The 25,516-nt window shown below is 42.6% G+C and overlaps 1 protein-coding gene across 2 annotated transcripts; it reads right to left on the bottom strand.

Moving 5' to 3' along the window:
• Window positions 1-1,022: 1,022 nt before the first annotated feature.
• prxl2b (peroxiredoxin like 2B) lies at window positions 1,023-24,663 on the bottom strand. 2 transcript variants are annotated; one of them, XM_084316694.1, is made up of 8 exons: window positions 24,565-24,663; window positions 23,168-23,372; window positions 22,593-22,644; window positions 22,101-22,164; window positions 21,853-21,928; window positions 21,236-21,354; window positions 9,630-9,756; window positions 1,023-1,641 (listed from the first exon to the last, which is right to left on the bottom strand). In XM_084316694.1, the coding sequence occupies exons 1-7, from the start codon at window positions 24,625-24,627 to the stop codon at window positions 9,670-9,672; spliced, it is 666 nt and encodes a 221-aa protein (XP_084172820.1). In that variant the 5' UTR covers window positions 24,628-24,663; the 3' UTR covers window positions 1,023-1,641; window positions 9,630-9,669. The 2 variants fall into 2 exon arrangements, with proteins under 2 accessions (XP_084172820.1, XP_084172821.1); XM_084316695.1 differs by lacking the exon at window positions 9,630-9,756.
• Window positions 24,664-25,516: the final 853 nt, after the last annotated feature.

The raw sequence follows: 25,516 nt of genomic DNA, 5'->3' as shown, positions 1-25,516 counted from the left end.
TCTAAGACCAGAAACATGGCAAATAAATAATAATGTATACAATTGATATAGTGCTTTTACAGTGCTCAAAGAAAACAAAGAAATGGAATGAAACAAAAACAGTTAATGGTCGAAAGCAAGAGTGAATTTAGAATGTTTATATTGTGAAGTTGAAACCGTCTATACTCAAAAGGGGGTGCTATATCCACATTATTTTCTCTGGTGTCCTGCGGTCGTATGAATCAGGCCAAGCACAACGGTGCCAATAACCATGATATACTGTAGCATGACCCTGAGTGTGTTGTTTTTATACCAACATTTTAGTAATCATTTCTAATATCAAACAAAGATGGAGGCTTTGATAATTTGGTCCTTCACAGTGGTCAAGTTGTAAGGTTTTCATAGCTTTCAATTTACATCTTCAGCGCAGATGTCTTGGTAGGCAAACGACAGATGATTGTAATGAACAGTTGATCATCTTGAAACCATGAAAACCATGACCAATGAGCTGTGGAAATGGCATTGCATGAGAATATTGCAGTTATAAGCACTTATGGAATTTCTTGTCCAATGAAAATATGTGGTTCGAAATTATTGTATAATTACAAACAGTAGGTGGAATAATAAAACTCAACGCGCGATGACATTCAGCAGCATTTTCACGTGTCCAAAATCATATTCTAATTCACGGTTATAAATGACAAGGACACAAAATGATCTGGAAAGTGTTTCAGATCCACTTTCTGACAGGGGGTGAAATTAAAGTTGTCAGGGTAGCTATAAAGTGGCTGCTCGCTGCAGGACATAAGAAAATACATCCAGATCGGTGTGATCCTTTTATAAAAGGAATCAATGGCTCTTTGTGATCCATGTCTCAAATAATCAAATCAACTGATCTTGTGTGGACAAGGTATCTGGCAATCCTTCTCCTTATCTGCCATTTTCATGGTTGAATTCTGACTGACAGACACCATCCCTTGATATTGACTTTTTATTCCAACTCTACACACAGAATTAACTACAACATTTTAATAGATGTGAAAATCAGCTTCAAACACAAGACAGTACAAGCCATACACAATGGACTATTTAAATGGGTCAAGTGCAGAGACTCAATCGCATTAGGCGACACAAGAAAATTGCATGTGTGTGTTCCTGTGTGTGTGTGCCGCCCATCGCATGTGTGTGTCGTTTGCATGCCAAATAAAGACATCCTAAGTCCTGCATTATTATTATTATTATTATTAAATGAACTCAAATTCACATTTCACACAGTTTATTACATTGGAGATTCTAAAGCAACATTATATATGGAATGTTTCAATTACAAAAGCATGATATATGACGTGTAATATAGTGTTACTGTACATGTCACAAATTATTACAAAGTCAAAACTGATTGAATACTGGTGGTTGATTTCGGTTCAGAGTCATAACTGATAAGAATATTGGTGGTTGATTTCAGTTCAGTCGTACCAAAGTAAAAATGGGGATTTCTATTAATAACGTGTGTCTCGACTGATTGAACACATTCTCACCATCTGGATGGGGTTGTACTGTAGCTCTCATTGTCCATGGCGATTTCCCAAGCAGCAAGAAGCAATGAGGTATTCAGGGTCTTTGATTGTGACGTCTTCATAACGTACAAACATCGTTATTACACTGCAGGGGAGGAAACAGAACGGAATGAGTTTGATCCATGACTATAGGCCAGGGTGTTCATAATAAAAGGAAAGAATTAAAAAGGAAAAATTATATTCTAAAGGGGGGGGGGGGGGGTACATTCTGATGAGGGCTCCTGAGCTGAAACTCACAAGTAATATCATGTTTTTAAACGTTCGTGTTAGTATCGGGGCTAATAGATCGGAGGCTGAGTCACCCGGTGGGAGGTTGAGGTATGAAGTGTGTTGTTCTACTGCAGTGTTGTGGTGCCAAATCCAGTGGGAAGTGCAGACTTGTTTTATCTGTGCATACCCCAATTTCTCAAGATATGACGGCTGTCACATCATTTTTCAAAAGCATAATCGTTCTATAAATTAGCCTAAATTGTTCAAAGGTCCAGTGTGGTGACAGTAGTAGGCAAAAGAGAGATGCATTCTTTAAAAGGGATGGTTGTGATTTTTGGAACCCTAGCCCTGTTTCCTAGTTACCAATGATGATGTTGATCGGTAGACAGGGTTCCCACAGACATTGCTAAATGAAATTCAAGGACTTTCAAGTACTTTTCCAAGCACTCTTTTTTTTACATTTTAAAAAGGGCATTTAAAAGGATACAATTCATTTGGAAATTATTATTTTTTATAAATAAATAAAAAAACGGATCCAATATTTATGGCTTAAAACCAATTTCCGACAATTAGTTACACTTTCAATAAAAAAAAAGTATTTCTTGATTCAGAACAATTTTATCATGGATGAACAAAACTGTCCATGCAAATGGTTGATTTGAATTTCAAGGACTTTTTAAGCACCTTGTTAAAAAATGGGCTGTTTTCAAGGAATTCCAGGCCTTGACTTTTTTTTGGTCAAAAATCAAGCACTTTAAGCACTTCAATGACCTTGTGCGAACCCTGGGTAGAGTCCTTTCTCAGCACAATCCATGCTGTTCCTCATACCAGCTCTGGCTAGTAAGCTACAAACCAATGCAAAGTCAATGGGACCAGGCTCCTGTGCAGACTGTGCTGAAGGTAACTGAAATCTACTTTTGTGCTCACTGTGGAGTAAATGTCAGTTGTCTCTTTGGTCAGCTTGTGCAGACAGGAGCTTGTATGAGGAACAGCATGGATTGTGTTGAGAAAGTCTCTCTACCGATCGATAATATCATTAGTAAGTAGGAAAGAAGATCTGAATTATCCCTTTAACGTCACTATGGTGATACAGATGCTGCAGCTAACTGTGTTGGGCAGGTTCATTGGGAATTAAACCCGACAGCCCTTCTCTGCTCTTCTGCTTTGTGCAAATTAACAATGTTACAGATGAGGCTACCTAGCCAGTGATGCCTAGGTACAAGAAAGGGTGGGTCATTAAATAACTTGATGATTACAGCAACACCCAACAACCAACAATATAATAATCTTATATTATATTATATTAACACAATGTAATATAAAGAATTGTACCTGAATAGTAGTATTTTGTTTTATTTCCTCAAAAGGCCCTATCGTCATGTAACTTGCATTAACCCGATACTATTTATTATAATCTATTTGATGAATTTCAATCATAAAGATTCATGTACCCATGTAAAGTGGGTAGACTCTGTTTCACAGGTAAAAATGTGTTGGGTAAACTGACTCTCTGTACCCAAGATCACCACGTGTCTCTGGTTCTAAATACGGCAAGGAGGAAACTGTTTGTGCCAAAACGTCAGCCTCGCTAAACATGTGACAGTATTCCTAGTTGAAAACAGGAGATAGGCCTACATCCTGTTTTTCAGTTACAGCGCAGAGCTACTGTAGCTACTGTAGGGTTGACCTCGACTAGTCGAATAGTCGACTAATCGATCGAAAGGAGCTGTAGTCGACTGCCAATCTCTCAGTCAAATGCAAAAAATAATACATAGATATTTTTTAATAATTTTTTTTATCATTCTTTCCAAAAGCAAAGAGGCCTAATGCTACCAGAGAGGCTAACTGCCTAAGAAAATGGGCACAGAGGCACTGACAGAGGATTTCACCTGTCTAATGAACACACTAGACCAGTGGTTATCAAACTACGGGTCGCGGGTAGGTGACAGTCGGGTCGCGCATTGGATTTTTTTTTTTTTTTTTTTACTGTTCTGGCAACATATTTTGGCTAAATATGCCTCGTTTTATAAATGTGTATTGATAACAGTGGTGTAATTACATTTTCTAATAAATATGCATGATCAAGTTCAACAACGTGTGATTTTATTTTGATATTCCTTAATTCCACGTTGAAATTACGCGATACATTAACACATCCTGCGCCAAAAACTAGTTTACTCGTTATTGCCCGCCAATCTAATAACGCCAACAACGAGTTTACTCGTTTTTATGATCGTTATTTCCTTTATTCGCTATTGGCATTCATAATTCATCCAGGAAGGTTCCGGGAGCCAGCTGGACCCTGTCTGATATTGCAACGCCTCAATGCCCAAAACCCCCACCACCTCCTAATAGACAGTCTCCTCCCCGCCGTATGTATATCTCTCTCCCACCCACCCACCCCCTGCTAATGTACAGTCCCCTCCCCATCATATGTATATACTCTGTCAGGATCTAGGGGTAACAGTACTGTATATTTGAATACCGTTTATGTCACAAATGTATCAGTACTAAATACCTATATGTCCCTATGCCATAAATGTCATGTATGTTGTGTATGTCATAAATGTCTATATGAATTGAAAATGGGGGACCCTGATGGAAACAAGACAAACGTCTTTCTCAGGTCTGCATCCCCTTAACAATTGTGTGTATTGAGCCGTACTGTATTGTACCCATTCTGCAATCTGTTAAATAAAGTTTTCATTCATTCATTCATTCAATACCGCCGCCTGGTGGATTTCGGGCGAGTTGCACTCCACTCTAAACCGGATGTGGCGCTCTGTGCATCAGGGAAAAAGTTCCGGCAGAGCTATCTTGTTACGTGGATCCAGACAAACACCTTGAGTGCATGGGATCGCTTTCGAGACGCAAGAATCAATATGCTTTCGGCGTTTATTGCGTCATACAAACGGAAAATGGATCTAGCAGATCGAAATCAAATAATTGTAATTTTTTTTCTACGGACTCATCGGCCACAGGTAAGAGGAATCTAATGTTAATTCCAGCTCGATTGTCCATTTATTTCATTGCAATCCATCCGCTCAACGTATGATGTCGTACTAAGGAAAGCCGTTACTGACAATCAAGGAATCATAAACGACCCCCCCCCCCCCCCTTTCCTTCACGCATGATGGAGCAGCATAATGTATACCGAGCATATGCATTTGAATTTTTTAATATAGCGTGTATAGGAACGAAACGGCAATCGATTATGTATAATATGCGTCTGGGCCTATAACTCGCATTCTAGGAATTACTGCTATACACTCTAAAAACACTTATATTCACGACGGTACTAACACGACAATTTATGAATGGAAAAATATAACGTTCCCACATCCGGAACGATGAATACCCGATGTTGAATGGGCCATAGTAATGTCGATATAGCTATAATATTTAAAAAGTTATAGCCCTGCAAAAAAGGTGAGCGACTCCATAGGCTTACAGCACTGGCAGAGAATGGTATAAGATGGGCAAACTGTGTGGCACAGAATGTGTTAAGTGTGTGGGGTCCCCAAAAAAATTCCTAAATGGTGTCACGGTATGAAAAAGATTGAGAACCCCTGCACTAGACAAATATCAAGATGCATCAGTGGACCAATTGCTTTCGCAGAGGACAAGAAGACTTCAGTCGACTCCTTCAGACATTAACTCATTCTGCGCCAACCACGTAACGATTTTAATATTCTATACACTCTCACAGACCTCACGGTGTTATCATTGGAACTCATTCTGAGACCTCGAGAGTGCAATGCCGGCCGAATCCTGCTAGGTGGCAGTAACGCCTACCCTTTGAAACCTTATTTCACACAATGTGTTACATTTTATATGGTCCAGGCGGGTTGAAGAAAGCAGGAAGCCGGACCAGCACTCGCAGATTCAATAATTTTTTAATGGCAGCCTGAAATATACATGTTTCGGAACTATGGTTCCTTCATCAGTGTTTGGCTAGCAATAATACATCAGTCAAAATGGTGGTTATATACATCGGGTCGGCAGGAAATGACATCACGACGCAGGTGTGCCTGGGATTGTTGGTCTACAGGCGGATAATTTGGATCCGGGCAAGTGAAACGCTTCATTCGAGCAACTTGGAACACGTCCTGTGTTGTGCCATTTCATGTCAGGGACCCGATGGACATCAATACTGGAAATCGCGATCAGACAATTGGAATATTCATTTTGGAATAACTCCTAGCAAAGGTAAGGACTATATGACATCAACCCTACTTTGATCCTACAATGATTTCACATCGATCGCAACGATCAACGTATGTAGTATTCAAAACGCATCGTTGCTGATGATCAGAGCATCACAAAACGAACCCCCCCCCCCCCCCCCCCCCCTTCGACGCCTTCATGATGAAACATAATACCTATTATATACCTTTGATTTGGAAATAATATCGTGTCCAGGCGAGCAACGCGAACGACTTTCACAAAATGCACATAGCGCTCCATAACTCAGCTTCCAGGAATTAGCCCGGATCACTCTGAAACTATACAATATTCACCACGGGATAACACGTGAACGTATACATGTAGAAATGTATTATTTTTCACATATTGAACGATGGATAGTTGATGTCAAATGAGCCATAGCATTGTATCCATAGCTATAATATAGAATATAGATAGATAGCCCTGCAAACACCGCCATGCAGCCCTATCTCTTAAAAGTGGTGGCACAGTAGGAACTAAGATGCTCTAGACCTCCAGCGCTGAATGAGTTAATATAGTAACACTGTTTTGATTAACTCAATCAGCGCCAGACCCGATGATAGTCAGGTTATCTCGCCATGCGTTGAGTGCCAGGACCCCCGAAAACCCGAGTATAGTCTGGTTTTCATCGTTATTTCTTTTATTTGATATTTCCATTCATTACAGGCACACGGACTCTGGGTTAACATGGGGAATCATCCTGAGAATGCCAAAGTGCAATACCGGCCGCATCCACCCAGGTGGCAGTATCGAGCACCCTTTGAAACATTATATCTTGGCCTGTGCGTCGCTCAAAAGTCTCCGGTCTGATTTTTCTTTGTCGCGCAAATGGAGCGGTTGTCCCGATCGGATTGAGAAGCGTGAAATGCTCCAGGTGCATGATGTGTGGCGGATTATGTTGGCGACACGATCGACACCAATACCGGGACTCGCGGTCAGATAATTGGAATATTCTTTTTGGGGTACATCCTAGTGAAGGTAAGGCCTATATGGTATCAATACTGCTGTGATCCAACCATGACTTCACTTCGATCACAATATTTGTGTGTAACGTTACCCCACAACGTGTGCCGTTGGTGACGATCAAAGGATCAAAAAACGACCCCCCCCACCCTTTCATGCATTCATGAGGAAACATAATACCAATAATATAGCTCTGATTTCGAAATAGTAGTGTGTACAGGTGAGAAACGGCAACGTCTTTAGTGAAATGCACGTATTGCTGCATAGCATAGTTTTCTGGGATTAGACAGGATTACTCTAAAGCTATACTCATATTCACCACGGTATAAAACGGGAATGTATGGATGAAAAAATAATTTCTTTAACACATATTGAACGATAGATAGTCGATGTCAAATGGGCCATAGTATTGTATCCATAGCTATAATATAGAATAATAGCCCTGCAAACACAGCCACTTATTCCTATCTTTTAAAGTGTCGGCGTGGTAAGTACAAACGATGCTCAACTGCGTGGCGTCCAAAGAGTTAAAGGGCCCCAGGGGCGTAACTATGGGGGGGGGACACCGGGGACATGTCCCTGGCATGTTTTCAGAATGCAGTTAGTGTCCCCTGCACGATAATAAACGGTGACACAACGTGATAGGACCACACAGAAAACGGCTGCTTGGCCATCTCCGATTGTCATGCAAAGTCAGGTAGCCAGGTGAGCACCCGGCGCTAAGTACCACAGCTGTCTTTGCATATCAACAACAGCCCAGTCTTCAGGTGTGCTCTCTCTCTCTCTCTCACACACACACACACTACGCAGTACGCACGTTCCGAGACTCGCGCAGCATTATGACTTGTCATAAGTGAATTGTATATAGAAACAACTCACCCAAATTGACTTGCACAACCGATAATTTTTTATTTTTTTTAATCTACGAAAAGGCCCCCCCCCCCTTCACCCCCCCTACCATACAACTATACGTAGCACCCCTCCGCCACTGACCACGCCCCCAAATGTGTCCCCTCCACCACTGACAACAGAGTTACCCCCTTGAAGGGCCCTGTTTTGGTTTCCTTTCTCCTCTGAGATTTTTACCTTTGTTAAGTTAAGATGCCCCTCGCCCTGGAATTCATCCTATGGGCTAAAGTCAGATATGTGTCGCAAGCCTTTGGTCTATTTATGACCATGAGAGAGAAACTGCATTTTTCTGTGGTCAAATGGAATGCTATCACAGAAAGAAGCCTATGTTGATGTAATTAACACTTTAATCGCCATGGGTTAAATTCTTAATATACCATCCTCCGCCAGCTCTATTTGTCTATGGAGAAGTTCCCCTTCTTTGCAGGGCTATACCTTCTATTGCTACATTGCCATTATTATGGCCCATTCAATGTCCTATATGTATTGTTCAGGGTGTAGCAACGTTAAACTTTTTCATTCACATATTCATACTAAAATATGGTCTAAAGTATAAGTATGTTTTTATCGTTTTCTGCAGCTTTCTTCAGAACGTGATTTATAGCCCTAAATGCATTATATTGATGATCAAATACAGTTTGGTAGGAATCTGTGAGAGATAAAAAGTTTCAACTGGACGTACTTCTAGAAGTTTCTACGCATCATCTGATGTTGACCGGATGGGCGGGGGATCGTTTATAATTCCGTGGGCAGCGTTAGATGATTCATCCAGAGTGGGTCATATGTTCATCAGATCAGTTAGTATAGAATACGTTAGAAAATAACACTGAATCTTACCGTGGCTTCCTCACGCCGCTGGCAGATGAGCGTGGAACAGACTTTTTTCTATTATGGGATATAGAAATGCCTGATCCATTTCCAGGTTGTATAATAGTATATACGTCCAAATAACGTTGTTTATTGAGTTAGGGCGAGCGATCTATTATCCAGTGTTTCAAGATGGAGTCGCGGGAGCTATAGCGAGTGGCCGGACCACATTTGGATGAGTACTACCGGTTCAAAGGTTAATATCCGGTTGGCGATCTGCTGATCGGCCACCAGATGGCGCTCTTGAATCGCTAGAGAGTTGAGAGGAGATCAGCACTGTGTCTCAGGGCTCCGGAAAGGAAATATGATTTCGATGACAGATTTTTTAAATATTGACATCAAAGACGAGTTACGGCGTCTTCGGCAGTATGAGCATGGCTCGGAATGACGTGAAAACTCGTTTTCGGCGACCATAGTGTTAAAAAGAGACCATAAACACAAACACACACACACACACACCAGGGTTCCCACTCGTCCTGGAAAACCTGAAAAAGATGGAAATTCAGAGACTAGATTTCCAGTCATGGAAAACCTGGAAAATTTACTAACAACCAAATATCTTGTAAGAAATATATATATCTATGTTGTCTTGGAAAATGTTTATTGTAATTTAGCTCCTCAGATCTCTTATGTAAACCTAGGTGTGTATTTTGTTGACTGATTATAGCAGCGCCACTCAATTTGTTTTGGCCGCCATGGCATTTGACAAGCTCATGCTATTCTCCTCTTATTTTTAAAGTGCTGTAAATTCCTAACCGTAATGACTACAAAATGTACATTTTGTGATGGGTGTAGCGGTCACCTGTAATGAACATGAGACACTTCACCATGAACCCTGCATCGTTAAAAATTAGGAATAAAACTGGGGTTAAATGTGACAATACTAGGCACACCTACTCCTATCCGAGCTCCGGGAGGGTCATCGAAGAGAAGTCGCCTATTCTCGGTCCTTGCCCCTCAATGGTGGAACGAACTTCCCACCACAGTTAGGACAGCCAAAACCCGTCCAATATTTCGCCGTCAACTAAAGACACACTTATTCAATCATTATCTGAAATAAAAAAGAAGAAAAAAAGAAACTCGAACCCTAACTAACCTTACTGTCATGTCCTAAATACTAACCTACACTGTAGCACTCAACACTTTGATGAACATTGTTACTCAGCTGATAGAGTTGTACCCTTCCTGATGACTTGTTTTACAAAACTTGTAAGTCGCTTTGGATAAAAGCGTCAAGTTAATGACAAAATGTAAATGTAATGTAATGTACCGGTAAATTATATGACTTTATTATGTGATCACGTGCTGTCCTGGATTGTCAAGAAATATTACTAGAAATGTCCTGGAAAAGGATTTCTCAATAAGCATGGGAACCCTGACTCACACATGCACTCACACACACATGCACACACACACATTTACTTTGTCCACTTTTGGGGACATTGCATCGACTTACATTCATTCCCTAGCCCATAATCCTAACCTTAATCATAATGACTACATGCCTAACCTTAACCGTATTTACCAAACCATAACCTTAACCATGGACCCAAAAACCCCAACTGGTTTGTAAATGCATCCACGATTTTAGGCTAAATCAACACACACACACACACACCTTGAGCTCATAATGCCCAATAAAAATATTTGCAATGAGCCACACCAAAATGAGTACTCAGAGGGCAGGGGACAATTGACATCTCAAACCTGCCCTCTTTTGTTATCATCCAATCACAACTGTTGCTCTGTCCGAGGGAAGCAACAGTTGTGCAGTTGTGATTGGAAGATAGGTGGTTGGTTTGAAATAGGTACATTTTGGAACAAGAACAAAATCATAATGCATTTAGTTTGAAAGTAACTTCCTCCTTTTAAATTTTTTTTTATTATACTTTCTCGTATTCCTTCACATTAGAATACAGATTAAAATGAAGAATTTGAGTAGAGTTTTCTTAGAAGATAAAGCCATTAAGACAATTATATAGACAGGTTGTGTTGGGATGAAAGAACAGTCTCTTCTTACTTCTGACCTTCTGTAAATCACGTCAACATGTGTCAACATTTTAGTTAGCTAGACTAAAGAGGTAACCAGATGGCGTCCCTCGCAGAGGGAACTAATCTAGGTGGCAAGAGGTTGTGTCAAACTTTAGGCGCCAGAAAAGAGATACAGTGGCTCATGGGAGATAACCAAAGGCTGGCTCTCATGAGAATGAGGGTTGATAACGGGAGTCATATCAGGCAAGAGAGGACAGTTGCTCTTCGGTAAGACAGCTCCCACAGGAAGGATCCAGAGAGGACAGTTCTGTAAGGCAGTTCCCACAGAGAGGATCCAGAGAGGACAGTTCTGTAAGGCAGCTCCCACAGGAAGGATCCAGAGAGGACAGTTCTGTAAGGCAGCTCCCACAGAGAGGATCCAGAGAGGACAGTTCTGTAAGGCAGCTCCCACAGGAAGGATCCAGAGAGGACAGTTCTGTAAGGCAGCTCCCACAGAGAGGATCCAGAGAGGACAGTTGCTCTTCTGTAAGGCAGCTCCCACAGAGAGGATCCAGAGAGGACAGTTGCTCTTCTGTAAGGCAGCTCCCACAGAGAGGATCCAGAGAGGACAGTTGCTCTTCTGTAAGGCAGCTCCCACAGGAACGATCCAGAGAGGACAGTTGCTCTTCTGTAAGGCAGCTCCCACAGGAAGGATCCAGAGAGGACAGTTGCTCTTCTGTAAGGCAGCTCCCACAGAGAGGATCCAGAGAGGACAGTTGCTCTTCTGTAAGGCAGCTCCCACAGGAACGATCCAGAGAGGACAGTTGCTCTTCTGTAAGGCAGCTCCCACAGGAAGGATCCAGAGAGGACAGTTGCTCTTCTGTAAGGCAGCTCCCACAGGAAGGATCCAGAGAGGACAGTTGCTCTTCTGTAAGGCAGCTCCCACAGAGAGGATCCAGAGAGCAACCTAATGTATTTGTAACATTTTGCCGTTTATGCCAATAAACATGTGTTATGAAGAGGCTACCGGAGCCTGTGTGTCGTATATTGTATCTCAAAGGGAGATTTAATTCGAGTGACTTTTCTTCAACATCCAACAACAACAACAACAACAAATTCTAACAAGGGCAAAGAAAATGTCTCTGTAATAGAACTCAACTCTCCCCACTGTAAACAGGCCTTGCACACCTGGAGCTAAACTTAAAAACAAAGAGAAAACATCTTTTCCCCGTATTCATTCATTACAGGGTGAGAGACAAGACACCATCACATCACTATGGTAACAAGACACCATCACATCACTATGGTAACAAGACACCATCACATCACTATGGTAACAAGACACCATCACATCACTATGGTAACAAGACACCATCACATCACCATGGTAACAAGACACCATCACATCACCATGGTAACAAGACACCATCACATCACCATGGTAACAAGACACCATCACATCACTATGGTAACAAGACACCATCACATCACTATGGTAACAAGACACCATCACATCACGATGGTAACAAGACACCATCACATCACGATGGTAACAAGACACCATCACATCACGATGGTAACAAGACACCATCACATCACTATGGTAACAAGACACCATCACATCACGATGGTAACAAGACACCATCACATCACGATGGTAACAAGACACCATCACATCACCATGGTAACAAGACACTATCACATCACAAGACACCATCACATCACTATGGTAACAACAAGACACCATCACATCACTATGGTAACAAGACACCATCACATCACCATGGTAACAAGACACCATCACATCACTATGGTAACAAGACACCATCACATCATGATGGTAACAAGACACCATCACATCATGATGGTAACAAGACACCATCACAGATCACATCACTATGGTAACAAGACACCATCACATCACTATGGTAACAAGACACCATCACATCACAAGACACCATCACATCACTATGGTAACAAGACACCATCACATCATGATGGTAACAAGACACCATCACATCACGATGGTAACAAGACACCATCACATCACTATGGTAACAAGACACCATCACATCATGATGGTAACAAGACACCATCACATCATGATGGTAACAAGACACCATCACATCATGATGGTAACAAGACACCATCACATCACTATGGTAACAAGACACCATCACATCACTATGGTAACAAGACACCATCACATCACCATGGTAACAAGACACCATCACCATGGTAACAAGACACCATCACATCACCATGGTAACAAGACACCATCACATCATGATGGTAACAAGACACCATCACATCACCATGGTAACAAGACACCATCACATCACCATGGTAACAAGACACCATCACATCACCATGGTAACAAGACACCATCACATCACTATGGTAACAAGACACCATCACATCACTATGGTAACAAGACACCATCACATCACGATGGTAACAAGACACCATCACATCACGATGGTAACAAGACACCATCACATCACGATGGTAACAAGACACCATCACATCACTATGGTAACAAGACACCATCACATCACGATGGTAACAAGACACCATCACATCACGATGGTAACAAGACACCATCACATCACCATGGTAACAAGACACTATCACATCACAAGACACCATCACATCACTATGGTAACAACAAGACACCATCACATCACTATGGTAACAAGACACCATCACATCACCATGGTAACAAGACACCATCACATCACTATGGTAACAAGACACCATCACATCATGATGGTAACAAGACACCATCACATCATGATGGTAACAAGACACCATCACAGATCACATCACTATGGTAACAAGACACCATCACATCACTATGGTAACAAGACACCATCACATCACAAGACACCATCACATCACTATGGTAACAAGACACCATCACATCATGATGGTAACAAGACACCATCACATCACGATGGTAACAAGACACCATCACATCACTATGGTAACAAGACACCATCACATCATGATGGTAACAAGACACCATCACATCATGATGGTAACAAGACACCATCACATCATGATGGTAACAAGACACCATCACATCACTATGGTAACAAGACACCATCACATCACTATGGTAACAAGACACCATCACATCACCATGGTAACAAGACACCATCACCATGGTAACAAGACACCATCACATCACCATGGTAACAAGACACCATCACATCATGATGGTAACAAGACACCATCACATCACCATGGTAACAAGACACCATCACATCACTATGGTAACAAGACACCATCACATCACCATGGTAACAAGACACCATCACATCACTATGGTAACAAGACTCCATCACATCACTATGGTAACAAGACACCATCACATCACGATGGAGGTCAAATTGACCTCACTGATGACGACTTTTGCCGGGAAGCTATTCGTTTACTTCTCACTGGGACAGTCATCTTTTCAGCCATCACAGTCTTGAGAAATACTTCATTGCCATTGTTTTGTTCGTGACCTGCAGTTGTTTCTGTCATGAGGCCTGATTTCAGCCACCTTTTGAACCTTTGGAGACGGAACCTTGGGCCTGGGGAGATCTGTTTGTCCTCAGAAACATCAAGGGGAAGAGCCCACATGCCGTGACTGCAGAGCTGGAAGGCTACGGTTTTTAGGACCACAAGCCGTGTATGTTAGAAAAGCCCAGATTGATTGATTGATTGATTGAAAACTTTATTAACAGATTGCAGAATGGGTACAGTACAGTACAGCTCAATACATACAATTGTTAAGGGGATGCAGACCAAGTTCAAGTTCAAGTTCTTTAATAGTTGTCATACAGAAGTACAGAATACTTTCATACAAAATGCTTCTTACTGTTACGCTCCAGAGACTGTGCTAGACAAGATAGTATCAAATAACATAATAACATAATATAGCATGAATTTAGAAGAAGAAAATGAGGTCACAGTGTTCGGTATAGACATATGTACAATGTTCTGAGTTACCATATAATATACAATACACAATACTATGCAGTGTACTAATGTACAGTACTATCTAGTGCAAAGCAGAAATGGGATGAGGTACAATTTTAGGTACAATTTACAGTAAGGTGTACGAGTTGTAGTGCAATCCTTCATCCATAAATATAAAGTGTGGGGAGTGGGTGCTACAGTGTGTTTGTTTAAAGTGGGTGTGTGCTATAAAGTGTGTGGAGTGGGTGCTACAGTGTGTTTGTTTAAAGTGAGTGTGTGCGTGTGGATGTGTGTGCTATGTGCGTTTGGTGGTTGTTGTTGTGTAGTGTTCATTCATTGTTAGTTTAGCAGCCTGATGGCCTGGGGATAGAAGCTAATTCTGAGTCTTTCTGTGCTCGCCTTGAGACTCCGGTATCGCTTGCCTGACCGCAGCAGTTCAAAGAGGCAGTTGTTCGGGTGACTGGAGTCTTTAATGATTCTCTTAGCCTTGCCCTTGCAACGCTTGTAGTAAATGTTCTGGAGGGTGGGGAGCCCCCCTCCAATTGTGCGTTCGGCTGAACGTGTCACTCTTTGTAGTCTGCTTCGGTCTTGTGCAGTGCTATTCCCAAACCAGGAGGTGATGTTGCCGGTCAAGATGCTCTCTATTGTACATGAGTAGAAGTTCTTAAGGATCTTCTGGCTGACTTGGAACTTCCTTAGGCGCCTGAGGAAGTAGAGGCGTTGTCGTGCCTTCTTCACCACACTGTTAATGTGTGTGGTCCATGTCAAGTCCTCGGATATGTAGGCTCCGAGGTACTTAAAGCTGTTGACTCTCTCAACCGGTGCCCCGTCGATGCTGAGGGGGCTGTAGTCCTTGACCCCCGACCTCCTGAAGTCCACAATCATCTCCTTTGTTTTGCTGACGTTCAGGGAGAGGCTGTTTTCCTGGCACCATCCCGCCAGGACCTTGACCTCTTCCAGGTAGGCCCTCTCGTCGTTGGCAGAGATCAGGCCCACCACCACTGTGTCGTCAGCAAATTTGACGATTGTATTGCTACTCCGCTGAGCCACACAGTCGTGTGTGTACAGGGAGTAGAGGAGGGGACTCAGAACACAGCCCTGGGGGGCCCCTATGTTGAGGGTGATGGATGAGGAGGTGCAGTTGCCTGCTCTCACCACCTGGGGTCTGCCAGTCAGGAAGTCCAAGACCCACTGGCAGAGGTCATAGCCCAAGCCCAGGTCCCTGAGCTTGGCTATGAGTATGGAGGGGACTATGGTATTGAATGCCGAGCTGTAGTCGATGAATAGCATTCTCACATAGTTCCCCTGCCTCTTGTCCAGGTGTGATGCTGCTGTGTGCAGCACATGGGATATGGCGTCCTCCGTGGACCTGTTGGGGCGGTATGCAAATTGCAGGGGGTCCATGTTGATGGGGAGGGAGGAGCAGATGTAGCCCTTTACTAGCTTCTCAAAGCACTTCATGGCTATGGAGGTGAGAGCTACAGGGCGGTAGTCGTTGAGGCAAGCAGGCTTGGATTTTTTGGGTACAGGGATAATAGTGGACTTCTTCAGGCAGGTGGGGATGACAGCCTGTTCTAAGGACAGGTTAAATATGTCAGTGAATACTGGGGCCAGTTGGTCGGCACAGACTTTTAGGACGCGGCCGGGGATGCCGTCCGGACCTGCTGCCTTCCTGATATTCACTTTTTTAAAGGTCCGCCTCACCTCATGCTCTGTTACCCTGAACACTGCGCCTCCATCAGCAGCCGACCCCCCCCCCCCCATTGCCGAGGCTTGTGAGCTGGTGTTGTTATTATCAGCATCAAACCTCGCATAGAAGGTATTGAGGTCATTTGCTAAGGAGATGTCACTGTTCAGTTTGAGGGAGGCGCCTTTGTAGTCTGTCATCATTTTGAGCCCCTGCCACATAGCTCTAGAGTCAGCTTGTTCAAACTGGAGTTCAATTTTATCCCTGTAGCGCCGTTTGGCCTCTGACACTGTCCTCCTTACGTTGTGTCGCGCCACCTTGTGGTCATTCATGTTGCCTGCCACTAGGCTGTCATTGTATGCTTTGGTGCGCTCTCTCAGAGCTTCACGGACGGATTTGTCTACCCAGGGTTTTTGATTTGGGTAAACTTTCATTTTGGTAGTGGGGATTGTTTCTTTCACCCTAGTACAAACATAGTCCAGCACTGTCTCCGTGTAGACATTAATGTTATCTGTGTCGCGGAACACATTCCAGTCTGTGTAGTGAATGTCATGCCAGAGAAAGACTTTCGTCTTGTTTACATCAGGGTCCCCCATTTCAATTCATCGTAACATATATGACATACATGACATACAGATAGACAGTACTGCTACATCTATATATTTATGACATACCAGATTTGTAAATACAGTACTGTTTGTGATACAAAGAGTGTCCAGAAAAAAAAAGTATATACATTTGACGTAGAAACTGTACATTGGATTGGGTAGGTGGGGGGGGGGGGGACTGTACATTGGAGGTGGTTGGGTTGGGGGGGGGGGGGGGGGTTGGGTAGGAGGGGTGGGTGGGGGACACTGTACACTGTACAACTGTACAAACAAAACTGTACATTGGAATATTGACAAGACCATACTTGGTAATTTACTGTACATTGGAGGGGGTTGTGTTAGGACATTTACAGGGGCCAGTTTTGAATTGCAGTCTCCCGTAGGTGTTTTTTGAGTGTTTTTGAAAGTGGGTAGTGATTCACATTCCTTTACAGCTTTGGGTAGGGCGTTCCACATTGATGTGGCATAATTGCGAAACGTGTTTAGTCCCTTGTTTGAGCCGAATCTGGGTTTAACATGATTTGTGGAGCTCCCTCTGGTGTTGTGATCGTGGTATTCACTGACCTTTGGGAAGTATTTTGACATGTACATGGGTACCTTGGTCGTGTAGTGTATCTTGTAGACCAGGCCCATTGCAAGTTGCTGTACTCTGTCGTCTACTCTAAGCCATCCTAAGTTGTCAAAGTGGGCAGGGGTGAGGTGGGTTCTAGGAGTAAGGTCAAGCAGTAGTCTGACCAGTTTGTTTTGAGATGTTTGTAATTTTGTTTTTAGCGCCTTTGAGGTGCTTTGGTACCATGAGGTGCAAGCATAGTCGTAGTACCCTTGAATGAGTGCTCCTGCCAGAGTCTTCAGGGTATTCTTGTTTACCAGTGAGGAGATCCGGTACAAGAATCGAGTTTGTTGGTTGACTCTTTTTATTACATTGGATGCCATTTTGTCGCAGGAAAGATTTGCCTCTAGGATGGAACCCAGGTAGGTAATATCTTCTTTCCTCGTGACAATATTGTCACCCACTGTAACTGAGAAGCCGTCGGTCTTACTGAGTTTGTTATTTGAACCGAAGAGAATGGACTCTGTTTTGCCCATGTGTAATGATAGTTTGTTATCAGCGAGCCATATGCAGATTTTGCCTAGTTCTGAGCTGAGGGTTTTTTCAACCTGTAACTTGTTCTTGTCAGAGACCAGCAGGGCTGAGTCGTCCGCAAACAGGAACAAGTTGCAGTCACAAGCTGATGACATGTCATTTGCATAAATTAGGAACAGTAGCGGACCTAGTATGCTTCCTTGTGGAACACCACAGCTTACTGTGAGGGGGGGGGATAGGGTACCGTTTACCTCCACCATCTGCTCTCTCCCCTCCAGGTAGGATTGCATCCAGCTCACTGATAGACTATCAAAACCAATTGCTTTTAGCTTGTCAATCAGAATGGTGTGATTGACAGTGTCGAAGGCCTTTTGTAGGTCCAGCATGACCATGCCGCAGTATTTGCCCGCGTCCACCTCTTGTTTGATGTGGTCGTTTAAATAGAGAAGGCATGTGTCAGTGGAGTGGGATGTTCTGAAGCCAGATTGGAATTCGTAGATTAGATTTTTTTCCGCAAGGTATTTTTCGACCTGTTCGTATACAATTTTTTCCATGACTTTCGAGATGGAGGTAAGGATAGAAACAGGGCGGTAGTTGCCTGGGTCTAATTTACTGCCTTTTTTGTGCAGAGGGGTCACTCTCGCGATTTTGAAGTCCTTGGGGACGTGTCCCTGTTTTATGGAGAGGTTTATTATGTGTGTGATGACTGGGGTGATGGCGGCTGCTGAGTCTCTGAGGAATTTGGAGGGGATGTTGTCATGGCCAGTGGCCTTGTTAGGTTGGAGGGCGCTCAGTTTTTTGAGTACCTCATCTGTTGTTACCATTTCCAGTTTGAAGTCGTCTTTGTGGACCCCTAGGTTCTTGTAGTATGCTACTATGTGTTCTACCCCATAATGCCCTGAGTGGGAGGGTAGTTTGTTTACCAGTGTTGTGGCTATGTTTGTGAAGAAATTTAAGTAATTGGCTACATCCAGCTTTTCTGTGATGAGCGTGTTGTCCGTCTTTATGTTTATGTTTGAGAATCTGGTTTTAAGTTTTTTACTGCAGCCTAGTTGGTTATTGAGTAATTTCCAAAGTTCACGTGGTTTGTTTTTGTTTTCCTCGGTTTTGTCATTGATGAAATTTTTTTTTGCTGTTCTGATCATGGAGTTTGCATCATTTCTTAGTCTGTTTCTTTCCAGTTTAAGTTCCGTCACGTGGGCTTGGAGTTCACTGCTCGTGCTTATGGTAAGCTTTGACTGACTTTTACGAAACTCAGAGCATTTTTTGTCTCTGGTTTTCATAGCGGTCAGTATTTCAGCGTGCATCCACGGCTCCGCGCGATTTTTTACCCTGGTGGTTCTTAGGGGGGCCATGTTGTTTAGTATCGTTGAAAATTTGGTTTTGAAGCCAAGCCATGTTTCTTCAACCAGTGTACCATTGAGCTCATCTGACCAGTCCAGACCCTCCAGTTCAAGGTTATATAGTTATATAGATGACCACAGACTCACCACCACTAACCCTCTCCCAGTCTGCATGGATCTATGTCACGCTGTTTACGAGTAATTTGTTCATAAATGTGCCATTAACACATTCGGGGCCAACCACGATGTATATATATGTGTTTCGGCGCCATGCTTAAAGGGCCAACCACGTATATATACGTGGCAAGGTTGTTTTGGCTTTTATTCCATTGTAATATCCTACTCAATGTCACCAAGCGGCACTGCAGATTTACCCTACTCTTGGAATTCGGAAAAGTGCATTACTGGCCAGATCCTCGTAGGGGCGCTGTCTCGATAATGCAGTGTTCCCTGTTACAGACCAGTGTTTTTATTTTATTTTATTATGAATGGACTTTACATTTCTGTTAGCCTAAAGCTATGCGTGTAGCCGATCGCCTAGAATAGTTTTTGGGACGCTGAATTCAGTGTGCAATAAAGGAATATAGCATCAGCCAATGGACATATGGATCTACCAGATGGCGATCGATAACTGGGAAATCCTTTTTGCAGTCCAACCGGCCACAGGTAAGAGCGATTTGACGTCAATTTCAGCTTGGTCAGGCCTTGCTTTGATAGCCATCCACCCGGTCAGCGAATGAGGCTACTGAGGCTAATGCCGTTATTGGTAATCAATAATCAGAAACGACACCCCCCCCCTTTCATGCATTCATGGTGGACCATGATACTGACAATATGCATTTTGAGTTATAACTCTAGCTTGTCTATAGCCGAAACTCCATTCGATTTAACGTTATTAGCTTAGCACCCTATATCTCGCGTTCCAGGAAATACCCCAGAACATTCTGCTATAACGTTCATATTCAAGACGCTATAAAATGGGAACGTATTGATGAAAAAATTATTTATTTAAGGCATATTGAAGGGACGGTTTATAGTGTCAATTGACAATGAGAATGGACAGATAGCAATAATATAAAGTATAGATTTAGCTCTACAAACGCACAATGAAAGGTTGTTATGAAATGCTGGCCCCGAGCCCGGTTATGAGAGTGGGCCCCGTCTAATCACAATGGCCCCGAATGTGTTAAGTGACGGTGCAGGAATCCAACGATCTGTGTCAAACCTTGTCTCTTTGTTTTAGTGCGAGTACACAACACATTCTATTTCAGATCCCACAAAAGACTATGTGGTTAAGCCAGCATAGTTATATCGGACCCATTTCATAATGTATGAATTCATTGTGTTTTGAGTTTTATATCCCAACTGCAAATGTAATTATGGCTAAAAAGGACCATTGTTGAAGATTAAAAGGATTTGGGGCATAGCCTCTCTCTAAAATGAAAAGGTTGATCTTCATCAGTAATTATCATTGGTCAACAGAGGAAGCTGCATTGATTCGCTTGTTGACGGTGTCACTACTGCAGTGCCGTAGAGACTGTCGGTATAATTAGCCTATTTTACAACTCTTATCTTGGAGTTGCAGGTCCGTTAGTAGTTTTTTTTAGGGAAATCATTGAAGCATGATGGATGGAACTTATTTACAGTCAGCTAAAACCAAGCCAAGAGTTGCAGAAGGAGGGGAAAGAGATGAATATGAACTTATACTATTACTTTTCCAATATGGCTACATGTAAGCCAGAGTAGAAACGAACTAGTATCTAGTATTAACTTAGTATCTCTAGCATTTCTATCCAGAAGTGTGTCCTGTAGCATCCTGTGTTCATAGGTTGCCTTACCACTGGCCTTTCTCCTGATTTTGCATTGGCTGAGACACCAAGGGCCTTTGCAACGTCTTCCAAAGGTACGTAGTCTCCTGGTGAATCCTGGACAAAGTGCAATAGGACCTTCTCTCCACCTGTGTAATGCATGTACGTGTTAAAGATCAGCTATCATCAAATAGTCCTCTCAAAGATCTTATTGTCCATCTACTGTTAAATGATGATACCACACTGCCCTCTAGAGGAGACACTGCGGAAGTGCCTTTCAAAAGAGAAAAAAAAAACACAGACCAAAGCATTCGTTTCCCATACAATCCTCCAGTGATAACTCCAAAACAATAATGCTCAATTGTTTCTTTTTAGTACTAGGTTCACTCAATGCATTTATCCTTTTTCAGTGTCCTGCTACAAACTCACATACATCCATGCCACAAATTGATTAGATCAGTTGAATCAGAATTAAACCCGAATGTCATGTCTATCCAATTCCAAAACAGATTGAAAATCACACAAGCAGCAGATCTTCTACACAGAAGGTGGACTCTACCGATAAACCTTTTGTAACATCCCCCCATCCCCGTCCTGCGTATCTTAGTTGTACTTCAACCTTCTCTCTCCACTTTGCCTTGACGCACCTTTGGCTATGATGAGCATGCCTCCGCTCTGCAGCAGGTCTCCTGTGAGGTTCCCCCGGATCCCTTCAGTGTTGGCCTGAAGTGGAGATTCAATAGAGATTCTGCAAAAAGAGAGTCTTTCCAAAATGTCCTGTTCCTCTCTAACATTACCCATAAACCCCCCTTGTTTAGTTCAGGACTAAAACACTGAGAAATCCCCCTGAAATACAGACCCCCCAGTTCAGAAATGGCACTGAACAGACACCTACCTTTGCAATAACATCTCTGACTTTCTTCCCCAATGCAGCAGGAACCAGACTCAGGGCAGTGTACCTGTGTGTGTGGGGGGGGGGGGGGGGGGGGGTTGTCTCTGCAGTTAATCCCTTTAACGATGCATGCTTAAAGCGACAACTTGTCTTTTTTATTTTCTATTAATGAATCAAGTTCTGGAGCGTGTACAGAGAACATTGAGACTACAGGCACTTCAACACGGCACTCACCTTCACTCCTCTAACCTCAAATGTCCTGGTGAGACAACACTAAGCACGATATGAAGCATGGCTTTGAGGTTAGAGCAACAAAGGCGAGTGTCATATTGAAGCACCGGTGGTCTCGATTTGCTCTGTACACACTTCAGAACTTCAGATTCATTAATACAAAATAAAAAGACACATTGTCGCTTTAACTTTCTTGAAATATCATTGATATTAAACTTTTCCACTTGGCTCTATATGCAAGGGATACAGGTGGACTGCACTCACCTTTTGAAGCCCAAATCCTTGTAGCTTTTCTTTTTCTCATCGATGTAAAGGGCTACAATGAAACAACATTGCAACAAATAATGGTTACTTACTTATCCTACAATGGGATCCAGCATGATGTGCTCCCTGATAATGTCTGGCTCCCTGTGACACGCATTCTTTTTCTATTATAGAAGTTTTTTGTGGATGGGTGACAAAGCTTCAAGTGACTCTATATTACTAATCAAAGGACTAATATTGACCTATAAAGAAAAACACGAACGCACGCTGTTTTAGTGAAGAATGGCGTCACATACATCCTGGTTGACATGCACTGTTGTCGTTGTTTTTTCATGTAGCCTTTATAATAAAATATTTCCGTCTTTTTCACTGAAGACACTGGGCCTTGGTGTTTATTTTATTTGTATACCGGTACATACACCCGTTTCCCAAAGTTACTTACTATCCAAGCAGCGTTTCGGCATTATCTGACTACCGATTGGCTAATGGCTATCTAGTTTTATTGTGGATCTCAGTGAAGTCCTGAATCCTGACAGCACAGTGATGTCTGCTCCTCCTGTCAGGACACTGCTCACCTCCTTTAAAGAAACCTCCTTCCCTGAACTCCTTCAGCCCCGTTTCTTCTGGGCCGATGCCCACCAGTGCCACACCGTTGGCCCTCAGGTCCGGCTCCAGTTTGCTGATCTCTGATGCAGTCCACCGACACACCTGACAGCCAAATCTGCGCAGGAAGAACAGGAGCACAGGCTGCTCGTGCCATAGAGACTGGAGCTCTACACTCTGAAATACAGATGAGTGAATAGCAGACAGTGGGATTAAAATCAGACAGATAGCACCAACACAGTAGATGAGTGGGAAGGGGTTGGAGATGCTACATCTGTTCAATCAGACATCATAGGAAGGCTATAGGCTATAGGAATCTCCATTCCAAGTCAAGGGAACAGCTTCTTCTCCTCAGCTGTCATCGCTCTTACCTCTGTACCACGACAACAGCCCCCACCCCATACCATACAAACTCTCAACTCCATTGCCTTCACTCTAGGCTCTGTTACCCATACTGTACGAATGCTGTTACCTATACTCAATTTATACCTGCCTACTGCCTTCACTGTCTACAACTGCCTACACTGTAATCATAACTACCCACCTCAAATTATAGTCTACCCATATAATTCTGTATGATATCATGTACAATAATGCTGTATAGTATACAGTGTATACTATATACTATATATATTCATATTTACAGTATATATATATGTATCCACATCTGTCTGAATATACCTGCATATAAGCCTTTTTACTTACCTGTATACTGTATATATGGATATCCCTTACCTACTCTTACTAGTTATACCACAGGCCAATATGACTTACTACCTTAGTGTTTTAATACCTGTATCACTGTACAATACACAACACTGTACAATACATTATTACTCAGTAGTACTAATTTATATATATTATATGTACATTGTATATTGCTATTGCACTTTACTGCTACATTTGCACTCCGATTTTAGTACTGTACTTGTGCTGTATAATGACAATACATTTGAAATCTAATCACAGCGCATCATTATGCTTCTATTCCCTTGAAAATGTGAGTATTTCACTGCAATCAAGCAACAACACTGGGATACATGGTAAGTTTGAGATCTTCAATCTCAAGGGAAGGCATAATAAACCCAGTAGTATAATACAGATAAGTGAATAGCAGACACTGACAGTGTAATTTGTGTCATGCCAAGCAACTGGGACAATTAGACACTCGTACCACTATGAATTGAAAATGGGGGACCCAGGCCCGGACCCTGATGTAAACAAGACAAACGTCTTTCTCTGGTCTGCATCCCCTTAACAATTGTGTGTATTGAGCCGTACTGTATTGTACCCAACCATCGCAGTCGGCTGAAAATCATAGAAAAGGAAAGTCAGCACAACGTCACGTAACTTCGGAAGACCAACACACCTCTCCACTGTCAGCACTCTTCACCAGGTTCTTTCCAACGTTCGCCAGGTCAATCTTTGCCATTTCCCCTGAAATAACTGCAACAAGCGTGCAGCGAATTCTGCATCAAAAGTAAAATAACGTTGAGGGCAATATTATTGCAAGTAACGCGGATACAACCACCGTATCCTGACACGCCCATCGTACACTGGAGTCCAATCATATTTCTGCTGCTACTTCAGGGAAACCAATCACAGTGCACCGTTTAGTAAATCGAGGCGGGGTTCGCTCCAGCCAGGTTTGACCACGTGGTGAAATACCAAATCGTTTATGAAGTAAACTGTCACAGTAAAATGTGATGTCATGTCACCCCGAATTAAACCACAGCCACCATAGTCTCTCTAGTAGAGAGAGTCTCTACATAACTGAAAACGGGAAACACTTTTATAGTTTATCTATTTATTAATACAATATTTGCACTACATCCCTACCTCGTTTTTGCATTTTAAAAAGTGTGCATTTTGTATTTAATTCATTCTAGTCAGGGCCCCAGAGGGCTCATACAGAACCAAGCATTTCACTGTAATGTACCTACCATGTGACAAACTTGAACTTGGGGACATGAACGTTAACCCGTTGTATACAAGTTGCACAAGGTGCGTCAGCTGATAAGAGCAAAGGTGAAGCATGGCTTGGGTGGGCTACTCTCAACTGTTACCTAGAGTTTGATTGATTGATTGATTGAAAACGTTATTAACAGATTGCAGAATGGGTACAGTACAGTACAGCTCAATACATACAATTGTTAAGGGGATGCAGACCAGAGAAAGACTTTCGTCTTCTTTACATCAGGGTCCCCCATTTTCAATTCATCATACCATTTTCAATTCATCATAAATACAAGAGAAGACATGATGTACTACTACACAATTCGCTCTCTCATTTGCTGTTAAAGCGTTGGCCATGTAGATTT

Source organism: Notolepis coatsorum (assembly GCF_963971535.1).
Source record: "Notolepis coatsorum genome assembly, chromosome: 6".
NCBI lineage: Eukaryota > Metazoa > Chordata > Actinopteri > Aulopiformes > Paralepididae > Notolepis > Notolepis coatsorum.
Note: the sequence above shows the minus strand (reverse complement) of the source record. Positions and strands in the feature narration are given on the sequence as shown.